Source organism: Schistocerca serialis, chromosome 2 (assembly GCF_023864345.2).
Source record: "Schistocerca serialis cubense isolate TAMUIC-IGC-003099 chromosome 2, iqSchSeri2.2, whole genome shotgun sequence".
In the NCBI taxonomy this organism is placed as follows: domain Eukaryota; kingdom Metazoa; phylum Arthropoda; class Insecta; order Orthoptera; family Acrididae; genus Schistocerca; species Schistocerca serialis.
Window position 1 is genome coordinate 564,070,377 of NC_064639.1, and position 17,043 is coordinate 564,087,419.

Sequence of the window (17,043 nt, forward strand, 5' to 3'; positions counted from 1 at the left end):
AAACACTCTTGTTAAAATGCCTTTCATCCCATTCAGATTTTTTTTAGAACAGAAAATCAAGTCCTTTGGCAACTACAAAATATGAGATCTCAGTAATCTATTTTGGAGGATTTGTGAATTCCAATTTCTTGTGGTTCTAGTCCCATTAATTGCCTCAGAATCAAAATTTGATCCAAAAGATGCCATAACATAGTGTAAAAATATAAATATTATGCCAAAAAAATAAGCAAAGTGCTTGCTATATTTTTCTCAACAAGGGGCCAATTTATTTGGTTTCAAATGTATTTACACTCTGATGTGATATAGGTCTGAGGGAGTAATCCACTTATTGTGAAGTGTTAATTTAAAAAACTCCAAACCACTTGACAAAGGACATTTTAAGTGTAATATATATGCAGAATTTGTTTCTTAAATATGTAAAGTTAAGCAATGATAATAAAGTGAAACTTTACAAGCCCATAGCTCAAAACACCTCTTTTATGTCATAAATATTCAACCTGCCATAACTTCCCGAAATTTAGAGATAGAAATATTATTATTATTATTATTATTATTATTATTATTATTATTATTTTTTTTTTTTTTTTTTTTTTTTTTTTTTTTACAGGCTGTTCAGAATTGAATGCTGAATGTAAAAACTACAAAAACTCAAATTCCTAAATTTTCGACAAGAGTTCCCTTTTCGCTTTCCGCCTCATATATTTTGTGCTCTTTAACTCAACAAATTATCCACAGGGAAACTTCAAAACCAAAAAGTCATCATTTCTGAATTCTTTTTTTATGGGACACGATTTTTATTACACAGTAGAAATAAACGATGATACATAACTACCGTTTAAGAATTTGATAAAGAAAACTAAAGTTTCTACACTACCTAATTAAATGTCACTTTTAATTCCTAATGATCTTTTGTGCAACTGACCATCATCTAATGAAGTATGTATGTATGTATGTATGTGTGTGTGTGTCTCATATATATTAGTTTTAATCTGCACATATGGTCTTCATTGGACCACTCTAGCCAACTTTATACAAAGAAGTTTTCACAGGGTGTATACGACCCGGGAGATCCGGGAAAAACCCGGGAATTTTTTCATCCAGGAGAAAACCGGGAAAAACTCGGGATATTTTTAGAATTCTGGGAATTTTTCATTGTTTTAGTTTTCAATTAAATTTTTGTAATTTTGACTGGTAAGAACCCATACTCTAACAAAGGATATTACTGTATCCCGCCACTGCAGAATAATACTTCAACAGTAAAACATAAACGAGAGGAAAAAAAAAACGAAAATAACTTAAACTGCAAAGGAAATGCGTCATATACAACAATGACACACAGTGCTCATGCAAGCGTCTGCCAAATGAAAATGTGTCAAACATTTTAGGAAGACTAGGCATTGCTTCATAACAACAAATTGCCTCCAATGAGCGTGAAGTCGCAACTGTTTACATTAGATTACGTATTATCTTCTCGGTGTATCCAAGAAAATGAAATTTTGACAGAAAATTTTTGACCAGATCGCTACACTAGTAAGGACCAGTAGTACAGTCCCCGGCTAGCAGCTGCGTAAGTTCTATTTTGGAAGTAACACGGAAAACGTGTTGTTCGAACACGTAATAACGCCTAACTGGAAAATAGTCGCGGGATAACAACCTGTGATTCTGGCAGGGTTAGTGAAGTTTAATCGGCGAACAAATTCTGACAGTGGCAGCAATAGCTACAAAATTGGTGATGACAAGATTGTTTGTTAGAATGGGGAAGGAGAAGAAACGGGGACATCACACAGATTATGGAAGAATGAGACTATTCAAAATTTATATAAAAGTTTCGTAATACTACTTCTCGATCTCATGCTTGAGAAGCTGGTGCCTGTGAATGAAATGTGAAACTGTTTACTAACATAAAGCTTTTTGCTTGTAGTAGGCCTAATAGACATTTTATATTGGTACTTCGTTGATTATATTCTGTCGTGTTATAAAAATGGCCATTTGTGCCAAAACAGTCTCTTTTTATTTGGTGCGTTACAAAACTACTGCCATATTAGAAAGGCCTATTTTGTTTTATCCAGCAGACAGTGATAAAAAAGACGTTATCAGATCGAGAAACCACACCAGTCTTGGGTATTATTTGTATTAACTGCTTTTTCAATATTAGATAGCGACATTTCGATTTTTCATGTAGCATAACGTTTGACGAGCTTTGATGAGGTAATAGATTCTTTTGCAGAAAGGAAAGCATGCCATGTAAAGCTGTAGCAAGATTAGAGAGAAAAAAATGCTAGGAGCTAAGGTTTCTTGCTTATCTCTTGTCAGTATTGGTTTTATATATCCTGTATTTAATTTTATGTCACGCAAAACAGCAAGTTATTAACTAATAGGCAATAAAGAGTTCAGATTTTCTGAAGAATTCTTGTTCTCTCGATTACAAATAATCCCATCCGTTATTAATTTCTCGTTGCACGTTCTGTTTCGAGCAGGCTGCACATCTAAACCATAGTCCACGTTTCTTGGACTGGTCACTAGGAATGATATTTGGAAAGTGCCTTCCAGTAAAGCGCAGAGGATTCTTGTCATCAGAGCGTATTCCTTTCCTATCTCTTCTCTTCTGTTCTGTAGCAAATTTTTCCACAAGTTCTTGTCGCTTCACCGGCCTGTGAACAGTATGAGCATCCAAAACACAAAGGTCCACAACACGAGAAAAACCTTTTTGTACCATTTAACAGATTTACACACAGATCCAGCTGAGCTTAATTGTTTGTCAGAGTGGTCTAGTGCACCCATGCTTGCACTGTACTTGACGACACATTGCAGCTTCTTCACTTTCTTGCTATTCTTCCCGTTTGGGGGGGAATTAAATTGACAGTAAATTGTATGTTACATGCAATGTAGATGCTATTATTCATGCTTTCACTGAACTTCGAACAAATGAATGAGATGTAACTGTTCTTTGTAGTTTATGGTTACATGATGTAATTAACTATTATATGTAGTGGTGAACACATTTTATTTTTGTACAACATATTATACCACCCCACTGAACCTGCAGAACTTGACTTACGTCCTTCGTTTCAGTTGTTGGAATTAAACATAGCCAGAGGACTTGATTTTGTGCCGTTGCCTTCATCTCTCTACATTTTCTTTTTACTTCCATTGCTTCATCTCCACTGTTCTCCATTATGTTACCCTCAGTCTTCCTGTTCTGAGATGGCCCTGATGATCCCAGTTCAGGGCTTCTCTCCACTGCTGTCTGATTTCTGTGCAGCATTTGTCAAACCCAATTCCATTTTCTTTCATTTATTTGTACATCCAAAGGCTTCTGTTTTGTGTGGTTTCACAGCTCTTCATTAAATATTATAATGGTTCTAAATACCCTCAGAACTCTTCATAAGTAAGCACCACTGTTGTGAAAGTCTGTATTTTCTTGGTGGTTAATTTTCTTTCCTTCCATGTTTCACACCCATGTGGCAACATTGGTGCTGAATATTCAGAATTTTGTTCACAGGGAAATCTCACTGTTTTCCAGATAGAATGGAGTTGGATGAAGGCTGCATTTGCTGTTTTGATCCTGGTACTGAAATCCCCTCGGCTCCTTCAGTTTTAGTCACAATACTTCTGAGATACATGAAGTCTTCAGCATTCTCTTTGTTCCTTCCATTTATTTCGAACTTCCTATACTATAGATAGACTCATTTAGCTGCACAGATTTGGTCTTTCCTACATTTATAGTCAGTCCAAACACTTCTACATGTTCCTGCAGATCTTTCAGTTTGTCATTTGTGTGCCTGAAGTTTTGAGAGAGGAGACATATGTCATCAGCAGAAATCACGTGCACTAATTGGTATTTGTTGCTCCAGAGTATTCCCCTTCTTGTGTCTTTCTCATCACGTCATCCATCTCAATTAAGAAGATAGACGGAGAGAGAACACATCCTAGTTTTACCCCTGACTTTGTGTTAATAGATGATGTCGGTTTCCTGTGTTGTATTAATTTGTAGGAGTCTCAGTTATACATTTCCTGCATTATTTTGATGTTCTTATCAGGTATAGCATAATTTGATGTGGTTTTCCCACACGCTTGTTCTTGACACTAAATCAAAATCCTTTTTAAAGCCCAGGACATCAGATACTGACTAGTCATATATTCCATACACTGCTTGAGAATGATTCACAGTGTATTAATCTTATGTACACAGAATCAGTTCCTGTGAAAGCCAGCTTGTTCCTTTCGCAGATGGATTTCAAGGTAGTCCATTCTATATAGCATAATTCATAACAGTACTTTATTGGGGATGGATAACAACATAACAACAAGTATTGCAGTTTGTCAGGTCTCTCTTTGGAAGTTTTACTAAGATGCTTGTCTTCCATTCTTCTGGCATTTCTTCCCTGCTCCATGTTGTCTTGAATGGAGGGTATACCAAATGTACTTTCATTGATAGATTTTCTTCAGCCGTTCCGGTGGAATTTTGTCTGGCCCCGGGCCTTACCATGTTTTGTTTGCCCGAAGATGATTCTGATCTCCTCTCTGCTAGGTGCAGCACTCTTAATTCATTCACACATCTCTTATTCATTCCTAATTTCATCTTTGACTATTTTCATGCTCTTTGACTGAAGTTGTTATTCCTCTACCTGTATCTTTCAATGAGATTTGTGAACACTTGATTATTGAACACATTCGTACAGTTAGTCAAAATTTTTAGAAATAGCACCCTCCTGTATAAATACACTTCTGGATGCTGTTTTAACACCTCTGAAACATCTTCTCATGGATGTCCTGTAGAGCTGATGTAACACCAGTCTGGAAGTTTTTGTTCTTGTCCCAGTGTTTCCTTTCAGTCTGCTGTGTTCACAGCTTTCCCTGTAGGTACAAATTCATGGTGGACAATGCCTCCGACTCCAAAGAAGACAATGAGTACATTTTTGATTCTGTGCTTGCTCATGTGTATCTTTTTGGTGGGTTTTCACTGGGCTGTGCCACTTTGCACTCCAATTTTTCTCTGGATTGCACACAGAATTCAAAATTCCTGTGCTGGATTCAAAAAATTAGAATCTTTTTCACACATTTTCAAGGGTTCTTGTCACCGGAAACATTCATGTCCTTCTGTTCATTGTCAACATTTTTGGGACATGTTTGGCACATACCTTTTTCATGTTCAACACTTTGATTGCAATGCGATAAATAGCAATTCATATTTAGAGTTTTTGCAATCAATCGAATGCTCAAATAACCACTTAAAAGTGTCATTTCTTTGTCGATTTGGGACGTTGATGGATACTCAATGCAAAGGTCACCTCACTTTAGCTCTCCCTCAAAGACTTGTACCATTGGAGAACTTGTGATTTGGACACGTCATCATGCCCAGAGTCTTTTCTGAATTAATGGAAACTTTTCCATGGTTTGACACATAATTTAATAGTGTAATGTTGCTGTACAGAACAAGCCATTATGCCATGATACATAACCACAAAACTGTATTTGTGGGAACTCGTGTCCCAATTCACCAGCAGCTCGGAGGTGGCTAGATGGATTTTGAAACTAACACCTTCCCTCCAATTAGCTGATTATGTTGTAACATACTGCAATGTATTGTCACATCAGGAGAAAATGGGTCGCATTGTGTACTTATCAAACTCACCTTCTATTTAGCACCTCTTCAAAATATTTGTGCCATTGTTCGGTTTCATTTGTGAGCAAGGTTTCTGCCTGTTGGGAAATATTTCTGATGACGGCTGCTTATTTTGAACTGAAATAGAATGCTACAGTGGATACTGGACTGGTTGTTACTCATCTGTAGGTAGCTGGCCTTCAGTGAGGAGGAGATTGACATCAAGGAAAGTGACATGAGATTCGGAACAGGACAATGTGAAATTTAATACAGTGTGAAATTTAATTTGGAGAAGGTATTTAGAGTGTCCAGGAATTTTGACAGTTCAGCCTTACCACAAGTCCATATGGTAAAGATGTCATCAATGTATCTAAACTAAACCAGGGGTTGAAGGCTTATGGATCCCAGGAAAGCCCCACCAAGCGACTCATAAAAAGATTGGCGTATGAAGGAGTCATCCTGGTTTCCGTGGTCGTACCCCTGATCTACCGTATTTACTCGAATCTAAGCCGCACATGAAAAATGAGACTCGAAATCAAGGAATGAAAGTTTTCCCGAATCTAAGCCGCACCTGAAGTTTGAGACTCAAAATTCAAGGGGAGATAAAAGTTTTAGACCCCACCTCCAAATCGAAACAAAGTTGGTCCATTGTAATCTGAAACACAATTTAGGTCGAAAGAATGATGATACAGCTACAGTAGTTTGGTTAGAGTCATAAGCTTAGCAGTTAAGCTTTACCAGGTAGCCATTGCTATGCGTCAGGCGCTCCGTCTGTATTTATACGGGTACCCTTCCTTTTTCACGTGCTTCGTCTAGTTTGAATTGATTGATTTTTTTTTTTTTTCCTTCTTTCTTTGATCTGATAAATGCCTTTCTCTTTATTATAGGTGTTTACGCCACTATAAGCTGAAAATGCATTACTGTACTGTGTCATGCATTGTTTGTCGCATTCTGATGATGAGTGTTTACAACCTATCGCCGCTCGTGGCATGGCTTGTTTTAGTGCGCGCTACCGCCGCTTACAATAAAAAAAAAGAGAGGAATCGTCTCATTAGCGAAACAGTGGCAAGAGACTGCTATTTGTTGTTACTTAAACTGCTGCTTTCTTTGATAATCATCAACAAGAACCAAATAATAGACTGCGTATGATAGAAGATATTCTGAATGAGAGTTCAACGAAAATTTTTCTCCATTTGAAAATCTTTGCAGACGCCTCTGTAGTACATTACATTCTGCACAGAAATTAGAGTCATCTTATATTTAAAAATCTAGTCAACTGCCTTGCTTCATTTCTGACTGTATCACTATTAGGCATAAGAGTAATACAAATATAAACATGACATGATATGTATATTCTTCCGCATTTGCTGTTGTCTCACTCTAGTTTCGTAGTTTATTAGGCAGACAGGATTTAAATGAGATAGCAGCAAACATGAAAGAATACATGGCATAATGTTTATATTCGTATTATTCTTATGGTGAAGAGAATACTGCATGTGATTCACAATTCGTAAAAGTTCCTATTAGCAACCATCTCTTCTCACAGGTAGGAAAAAATTCAGAACGTAGAGTTGGCCATATTGACACACATCCCAAACAGTCTTGCCGGTCGGATTTTCGTAGTACATTGAAATGCTGTTACATTCAAAGATGAACAACACGGAATTTGTATTTACTTTGTTGGATAATGTATGAAAATGCAGTGTTCGAAACTCGGGGCGGAGAAAAAAGTTCATCTTCCACCTCCTTTTTTTTTTTTTAATTTATTTACTGACGCAGAGGTTTTTGTGCCAGTATTTATCTTTGTGCCTGCAAAGCGTGCCTATGTAGCGCTACATATATTCGACGGAAGAAGTTATTTGTGGCGGCACCTGCTAACTTTTTCAGAACTTCCACTTACTTTGCACTTGATTCTAAGCCACAGGCGGTTTTTTAGATTACAAAAACTGGAAAAAAAGTGCGGCTTAGATTCGAGTAAATACGGTATTTGTATGTTTGCCCATCAAAGATGAAGTGGTTGTTTGTAAGTATAAAGTTGATTAAGGTGAGCAGGAAGGATGTCACAGGTTTGGAATCGGGTGGGCACTGCCTGAGGAAATGTTCAGCAGCGGGTAGACCATGTACGTGGGGTATGTTGGCATACAAGGACGTAGGATCAGTGGAGAAAAGCGAGGTGGTGTGTGTTGGGAGAGGGTCGGGCATGGATTTTAGATGATCTAGGAAATGGTTGGTGTCTTTAGTATAGGAGCGAAGTCTTTGTACCATGGGTTGCAGGCATTGCTCAACTAAGGCAGGTATATGTTTGGTGGGTGCTTTGAAGCCAGGCAACTATAGTACAGCCAGGATCATTGGATTTGTGGTTCTTAGGGAAGAAGGTAAAAGGTGGGGCTGCATGATTTTGGTGGGATAAGAAGTTCCATGGATTGAGGTATTAATACTTGTGAGGGACCTGAGGTTTTAAGGAGGGACCGCAGGTCAGTTTGAATCACAGGGATGGTATCTTGGTAGCAGATGCTGTATGTAGAGGTGTCAAACATCTGGTGTAAACCTTCACTAACATACTCGTGGTGATCAAGTACCATAGTGGTAGATCGTTTGTCTGCTGGGATGATAATGATGGAGTCATGAGTTTCCAGGGAATGCAGAGCCTGGAGTTCTGCAGAGGACAGTTAGAATCATGTTGAAGGGACCTGAGGAAGAGTTGTGAAGCACTGCTGGATGTGAGGAATTCTTGGGAGGCTTGTAAAGGATGATTTTTGAGATAATGTTGGTGAATCAAGTTGGGATCATGGTTGGAACTTTCAAGGCAGGATTCAATGTCAGGTTTGCTGTTGGAAAGGTTTTGGGATTGGGTTGCAAAGTGATATTTCTGGTTGACATTACATATGAAGGAAAGTAGGCCCTTCATCAAAGCAGTATTATTAAATGCAGGTTTATGGCTGAAAGTGAGACCCTTAGATAATATAGAAAATTGATAAGGGGAAAGTGCTTGAGACAAGAGGTTGGGAACGCTTTGCTGTGACTGGTTCTTGTGGTTGTGTATTATTTATTGGCCTGGGAAGCAGTGCTGAAGGCTGTGGGATATTATGGAGCTTGGCCAAGCTTGGTTTGTAGGAGAGGTGTGGTGGCTGATGGTGTGGCTGTTTTAGGGAGCTTCAGAGGGACAGGAAGGGAAATGTCATTGTTGAGGTAGTTTTAGAGATGGTGGGAAAGCTTTTTGATTGAAGTCTGGCATGATGTTGCAGTTTGAAGTTGGTTTGGCAGATGCTATCATCTAATGAAACAAGTGAGGCAGATAACTGCAGAATTTTGTAGGAGGAGAGAAGTCTGGTGGAGTGGAAACTGCTAGATGAAGCATATAGGTCACAGATCAGCTGGATAAGTGTAAGAGAGTGCTGTATTTTAAACTGCAAGGGAACCTGGTGTATAGTAGGATTATATCAAGAAATAGCAACTTTCAATGTTAGGCCTTTGGGAGTAACTCCAAGGGACAAGCAGGTTTCAAGAAACAATGTGGGACCTTAGTTTTGATAGTGCCAAAGCATGTTCTCGAAAAGAATGAATGTAATATGTGATGGGACTCATCATGGCAATAGAGGATGGTTTGGAGTGTTAGAAATGGAGATGATGGCAAAAATGAGAAGCAGAAGGTGGAAAACGATAGAAAAATGCCGAAGAGCAAGGAGAAAAAGTCGGAAACCTCAGAAAATTGGTACGAAAATTGTGAGAACAGACAGTGGTTAACAAGAGGTAATGAGTAGGTGAGAATTTGTTGCCAGAATTTCTATATGATAGGAAAAAATGATTGGAAAAGAAAAAAATCAGTAGGGGAAGAGATGAAAAGAGAGAGAATTTTTAAAAATGGGCAAACAGAAAGAGAAAGTTTATCAGTTAGGATGAAGGGCATAGGCAGAGGGTATAAACTGGCAACGCACAAAATCTTGTTGCAGAGCATGCTCCACAACGTCACAGTCTTGACTTCGGTGTTGGTTTCACTATACGCACCCTCTGGATTCTTCCCCCAGACACCAGTTTCTCAGAGCACTGTGGGTGGAATCAAGAATTTACATTAATTTTTTGTGTCTCAGTATTTCTTTACAGTAACTACTCCTTTCTTCACTCCGTTTTAGTTTCTACATCTTTCATTTTCTGACCTGTCTATTTTTCAGGCTAAAATCAATAGTAAAGATTGCAATAATATTTGTTTATTTACCAGTTTTGGCTTATGTGATCATAAGGCCGTTGCAGCATTCCTGATTAAAAAGGAAAATTTCTGTTCCGACACTGACAATGTTCAGTGTTTATGGAAAAAGTACAAGGCAATCGTGAAATGCGTTTTAGACAGGTACGTGCTGAGTAAAACTGTGAGGGACGGGAAAAACTCACAGTGGTTCAACAACAAAATTAGGAAACTACTGCGAAAGCAAAGAGATGTTCACTGCAAGTTTAAAAGCAGCCAAAACCTCTCAGACAAACAGAAGCTAAACTATGTCAAAGTTAGCGTAAGGAGGGCTATACGTGAAACGTTCAGTGAATTCGAAAGTAAAATTCTATGTACCGACTTGACAGAAAATCCTAGGAAGTTCTGGTCTTACGTTAAATCAGTAAGTGGATCGAAACAGCGTATCCAGACACTCTGGGATGATGATGGCATTGAAACAGAGGATGACACGCGTAAAGCTGAAATACTAAACACCTTTTTCCAAAGCTGTTTCACAGAGGAAGACCGCACTGCAGTTCCTTCTCTAAGTCACGGCACACGGAAAAATGGCCGATATCGAAATAAGTGTCCAAGGAATAGAAAAGCAACTGAAATCACTCAACAGAGGAAAGTCCACTGGACCTGACGGGATACCAATTCAATTCTACACAGACTACGCGAAAGAACTTGCCCCCTTCTAACAGCCGTGTACCGCAAGTCTCTAGAGGAACGGGAGGTTTCAAATGATCGGAAAAGAGCACAGGTAGTCCCAGTTTTCAAGAAGGGTCATCAAGCAGATGCGCAAAACTATAGGCCTATATCTCTGACATCGATCTGTTGTAGAATTTTAGAACATGTTTTTTGCTCGCATATCATGTCATTTTTGGAAACCCAGAATCTACTCTGTAGGAATCTTCGGAAGGCGTTCGATACAGTTCCGCACTGTCGCCTGATAAACAAAGTAAGAGGCTACGGAATATCAGACCAGCTGTGTGGCTGGATTGAAGAGTTTTTAGCAAACAGAACATAGCATGTTGTTCTCAATGGAGAGACGTCTACAGATGTTAAACTAACCTCTGGCATGCCACAGGGGAGTGTTATGGGACCATTGCTTTTCACAATATATATAAATGACGCAGTAGATAGTGTCAGAAGTTCCATGCGGCTTTTCGCGGATGATGCTGTAGTATACAGAGAAGTTGCAACATTAGAAAATTGCAGCGAAATGCAGGAAGATCTGCAGTGGATAGACACTTGGTGCAGGGAGTGGCAACTGACCCTTAACATAGACAAATGTAATGTATTGCGAATACATAGAAAGAAGGATTCTTTATTGTATGATTATATGATAGCGGAACAAACACTGGTAGCAGTTACTTCCGTAAAATATCTGGGTGTATGCGTGCGGAACGATTTGAAGTGGAATGATCATATAAAATTAATTGTTGGTAAGGCGGATGCCAGGTTGAGATTCATTGGGAGAGTCCTTAGAAAATGTAGTCCATCAACAAAGGAGGTGGCTTACAAAACACTCGTTTGATCTATACTTGAGTATTGCTCATCAGTGTGGGATCTGTACCAGGTCAGGTTGACAAAGGAGATAGAGAAGATCCAAAGAAGAGCGGCGCGTTTCGTCACAGGGTTATTTGGTAAGCGTGATAGCATTACGGAGCTGTATAGCAAACTCAAGTGGCAGACTCTGCAAGAGAGGCGCTCTGCATCGCGGTGTAGCTTGCTGTCCAGGTTTCGAGAGGGTGCGTTTCTGGATGAGATATCGAATATATTGCTTCCTCCTACTTATACTTCCCGAGGAGATCACGAATGTAAAATTAGAGAGATTCAATCGTGCACAGAGGCTTTCTGTGCACAGAGGCTTTCCGGCAGTCATTCTCCCTGCGAACCATACATGACTGGAACAGGAAAGGGAGGTAATGACAGTGGCACGTAAAGTGCCCTCCGCCACACACCGTTGAGTGGCTTGCAGAGTATTAATGTAGATGTAGATGTTATGTTAAAGCTATCATCGAATTTTTGGCCCCCTATGGCTGGTGCTGGTGGCTCTTCAGTTTTCTCGTGTTACCACGATTGTACACAGTGTAAGATCGTGGTATGCATGCTTGTCCAGAGCAGCTTTGCCTTGTAATCAGAATAACACAGGCACTGAAATATCGTAAATTTTATGTTGTTCCTTGCCACATGACCTTCAGCTGTGCCCATGTGAGTTCAATAGAAGTGAACTGGCTGTGGCATGGTGGCAGTCTGAGGTCGCTATGGCCATATATTTTGCCACCTCTTCTACAATATACAGAAGTAAAGGTGGTTCATTCTGAGCAACAAGTTCCAGTAGTTCATCCATTCTTCATTTGTCTGTTACTCATTTGAGCCAGTCGGTAATTCGTTTTTCTGGAAGCTACTGTAGGCATCTTATCAAGGATAATCAACTGACAAGAGGCATGACCCATTACTGTCACTGAGGGCTTGCTATAGTTTTACAAAAGCGAGTTATTAAACCACCTCTGAAATTTGTGTGTGTTCATTTCTTCGTAGTAATCATCAATTTTCTTCACTTTAAACAATAACATACAGTTTTCCATGAACTCTGCTGATGTACCTGCATGGAGAGGAATCAGTCTGCTGCTTTTTCAAGTGTATTGTATGTGTCAGTTACTGAATCATGTTTCCAGCTTGTGCTCATTGAATGGCTTGTATTTACTTGTGTTTTGCTGAGCCAAATAGTATTTCCAAAGATTCTTTTGATATTGTCCTTAAACATCACCACCATCATGCCATGTGTGTCTCTTTTCTTGGAGTCCTTAGACAAGATGGTCCAGCTTCACTATCTTCTACTCTGTACTTTTCATTCCCTGTTCTCACAACAGTGTTTTCATGAATTTTTATTGTGACAGTAGTTTTGCTTATCACTTCACGAGAGCAAGCAATGGCCCACAATTGTCTTTCTTGCATTAGAAGTATTCCATAACATTACGGCAGTATTCATGAGCCTCCCCTCTCGGTACAGTACCTTGACAATGCAAAGACATGTCTCGCCTGTGCAGGTATCAGTTCAGGTGAACCTGTGGGTGCAGTGGGGTTGGGGGTTTGAGGTAGTTTTGTACTTACAGGGACTCATCCCAACAGGCTCGTTCTGCAAAAACCATTCACGTAACCACAGCCTTATCTCTGTGGCCATAAGTGTCTGCATCCAATTTACTGTTAAACAAAATGCTACTGTTCATCCATTTTCAGAATTAGTCTGCCAGACTATTTACATTGAAAGTTTAGGCTCTGTTATGCAGCTAATCTAATTTAGAATCAGAAATACCTTGCATTAAATTCCTACTAACAATACTTACCTGCTTCCTGATGACTTCGTACCTACAGTCGAGGTAAGATCATCTCTGACAGCTCACAGCATTGTTGCCAGCTTTCATCGGTTAAGCACAGACTGCTGCAGTCGAAACTGTAGCAGTCTGTAGAGCCGTACAACACTGAGGTGTCACCATAGACACGTTTACAGAATCATGTTACGTGACTGGTTGAGATATGCTTACGAAGCTGCCTCACCCTGCCCACTGTAACTGTCAGCGGTAAAATAACGCTGACTCAGCTGTAGGGAACCCTTCTAAGTTGTTCATGTTACTCTGAAATTAACTGTATTTTTGTTTGATATCAACAAGTGCTGTAGAATGATTCACAAATTCCATTTCTGTATACCTTTAGCTGAGACAAATCTCAATTGCATTTTAATACATCATTCAGCAGTCAGGAATAATTGTTTATACGAATTCTCAGCTTTTTTAAATAATTTTGTACGTGCAGAAATGTAATTGTAATGGCAATGTAGATTGTGGATGTGACTGACCTGATAAATTGCATAATAAATAGAAATACAAAAAACCCAAATGATTTCGGTGCAACACACAGGGACAACTTTGACTGTTGTGCACAGTAACTATATAACTTATGTTTACTTCGCATTACAGTGAGATATGGCTCTCCTTCCACCCTTAAAAACAATTTCGATGCGATGACTGTGTTTTGTGTACAGTAACATATAACCTAATACCCGCTGAATGTACAATATCAAGTGACTTCATTTTCCACTACAAGCTCTCTAAATTATTGACTGTAGGTCTCTTAATTTCAAAACATCATAACTGTGACTGCTGAAGGCAAGTTATGATTTGAGACTGTAAGATGCGAAGCAATTGAAGTTTTTAACCAAATAGATTATTCATGATCACTTGATACAGATTGAGAATCTGACATTGTTGTTTTCAGCAGAATTTAATTTTGTTAATCTGAAAGTCAAGCATTTTCCTTCAGATATCCTTTGTTACTGAAGACAGGTTAGAAGGTTAGAGAATATACGTAAGGTAATCTGAAACTTTCGTAGTATGCAGTTGTGATTCAAAATCTTATATCTGTGTATATTAAAAGTAATAGTAGAAGTGTAGAGATACGGAAGTGCAATTTCACGCAACTTTTGAGTAAAATAATTCGGTAAGATCTGAAACTGAAAGTTCATAATAAAAGCTATGGGTTGTTAGAAGGTGGGAGAGAAAACTGTACACATTGAAGGCAGAACCTAAGGTAAAGCTGGCAAGACTATCTGTCAGTGTAAATGGAATGTATAAGTTCACTTCATAAATTTCCAGTAATTAAGGATATTCTATTTTCACACTGAAATGTCGACCACTCCTCCTCCCCCTCCTCCAAGCCAAACCATTATTTATGAAAACATTTTTACTTCTTTGCAGCTGTGACCCGTTTCCACCATTGAAATGTACTGAAATGAGTATTCTTTCACAACAGGACGTAACTCACCTTTAGTTTTTTGGATGTATGAACCATATCACATTACTTCTGCATACGGTTCACACTGCTTGATTCCCTTCATTCTTTCTCCTCCTGTTCTTTTCTTTTTCTTCCATTCGAGTACCATCCTCTTGACTTAGTGTTAGTTCTGCTTTGTGTTTGACCACAGACAGTGTGGTTAGTTGCTGGGATTTACTATCTATTTGTACCCATAATTTTACTGCACTGCGTTACTGGTGTAGTAGTCGTAATTTTCTAAATTATTGCCATAGGTCTGAAATTCTGCTAGAAAAATACATTCTTCCAGATTTAGATATTTAAAAAACTTTATTATTTTAGGGACTTTATTTGATGTTTAATTCCCTTAAGCAAAGTAAAGTCTTTGGTAGGTAGTGTGAAGGTGGAATTTGAGAAATTTTCTGGAAATAAATTTGCACTGTATAATTATACACACGAGTATTGCATTAATTAACATTTAAGTTGTGTTAGGTCTTACTTGATGAACACAGTGGTCAGCATTGTGTGCTATCTTATTGAGTACATATATATTCATTCTTAATTTATGTTTCCTGTTTTGTGTTGCAGAACTGCTTGTATGTTTGAATAAACTGTCTCCCCCTCCCCCTCCCCCTTCCCCCTCCCCCTCCCCTTTCCCCCTCCCCCTTCCCCCCACCCCTTCCCCCCACCCCTTCCCCCCACCCCTTCCCCCCTCCCCTCCTCCTTTCTTCCTGGGCAAAAGCCTGTTTTCTTTAGTACCTCCTTAGTCTGTCATGAGGTTGTCATTCTACCTTCCTTGTATATCCCGTATTTCTTCTACCGGCTGGTGATTTATGATTTTCACAATCTTCCGTTCATCCATCCTGTCTATATGTTCGCTCTAGTTATACTTTCTATTATGTGCCAACCTTAAATCCTTTTGTAATGCTTTCACTTCTGTATCCCTCACTGTCTTGTCCAAAATTGTCTTTCCAGCAGTCCTCCACAGAATTTTTATTTCTATTGTTTCCAAAAGTCTTCTTGTCTCATCTGTATATGTCATAACTGGTTTCACTTTTGTTTTGTGTATTCTTGTTTTTGCGTCTGTTCCTATATGTTTGTTTTTCCAAATTGTATCATTTAAACACCCCGCTACTTCTCGTTTGCTTTTGTTACTTGTTCTCTAACCTTCTTTTCGACATTTCCACTGCTGCACAATTCATTGTCAAGAAATTTAAATGTCTTAAACTGTTGAATAGTTTTTCCATCTGCTTCCAGTTTGCATCTAATTGGTTCCACAGATATGGTCATAATTTTTTAAGTGGATATGGCTGAATTTAGATTTTTGGCTGTCACATTAAGTGTATGAAAGTATGTAAAAGTTTCTGCAGGTTGTCTTCAATGTTTGCTAGCAAAACTGCATCATCAGCATAACAAATGATTTTGTTTTGTTTGCTGCAATACAGTGATTCCATGAAATGTTATTTCTTATTATCTGTTTGATTGTTATTCATTGTAGGAAGAAAGTGGCGTCAACGCATGGCAATCACAATGTTTATGTTACTGATTTGACAACTGGAAAGAATATAAACACACTATCTGGACATCCAAGAACTCCTTGGTGTATTGCATTTCATCCTTCATCAAATCAGATTTTAGCAACTGGCTGTCTTGGTGGTCAGGTTAGAGTTTGGGACCTTCATGTAAGTACAGTTATTTTTTTTTTTTTTTGTGTCTAGTGTTGGGTATCTTTCCCAAGTTTTGCATTGTATTTCCATTCAAAAAATGGTGTTATGAGACTAATGTACTGTTTTATGTCAGTGAACTGTAAATTTTCACCTTTTCAGAGAACATCGTACGTATTGTGGAAATACGATGCGTGATTTGTGTTATCAAACCTTAATAAGGTTTTATCTAGAATCTGTATATATCACCCTTTTGGCTGAGCTGTTTGTGCAGCAACCAATCTAATTCATTGCAATGATTCCATCAGTATGAATATTGAGGAATCCGTACTGAATGTGTAAGCATTAATACTTCTGGATGTGACTAATTCTCAGAAGATTGAAGAAAAATAAAAAGAAAAGATCTGGAAGATGGTGGAATGTGGAAATTCCAGATTTTATGATTGGGAAATAAAGAAAAAAAACAAAGGATAATTAGGATTATCAGATCATAAAAATTATGCACTTGTCCAGGGAGTACTAGGTAATAGACATCCACCAGAAATATGAATAGTGGGGTGAGAAAGTGTTTGGCAGAATACACAGTTCAGTGAGTAAGGAAATTGACCTGATTAGTGGGTCAATTGCACTGTATGTGCAAATGAAATTCCTGAGAAGTGTATGTTAGGGGATAACTAGGGGGAAGAGAGTGAGAAACGAAGATGTTAGTAATGAAATTGGATTGGAAAAGCTGGATGAGAGAATTGAGAACAGGTTAA

At 38.6% G+C, this 17,043-nt stretch overlaps 1 protein-coding gene across 1 annotated transcript in view; it reads left to right on the forward strand.

Annotated features, from left to right (window-relative positions):
- The window catches only part of LOC126457564 (uncharacterized), a 332,561-nt gene that overhangs the window by 38,620 nt on the left and 276,898 nt on the right, over positions 1-17,043 (forward strand). The window contains exon 4 of the mRNA XM_050093978.1: positions 16,120-16,303. Coding sequence (XP_049949935.1) covers positions 16,120-16,303 — 184 coding nt within the window. The remainder of the gene's footprint in view (positions 1-16,119; positions 16,304-17,043) is intronic.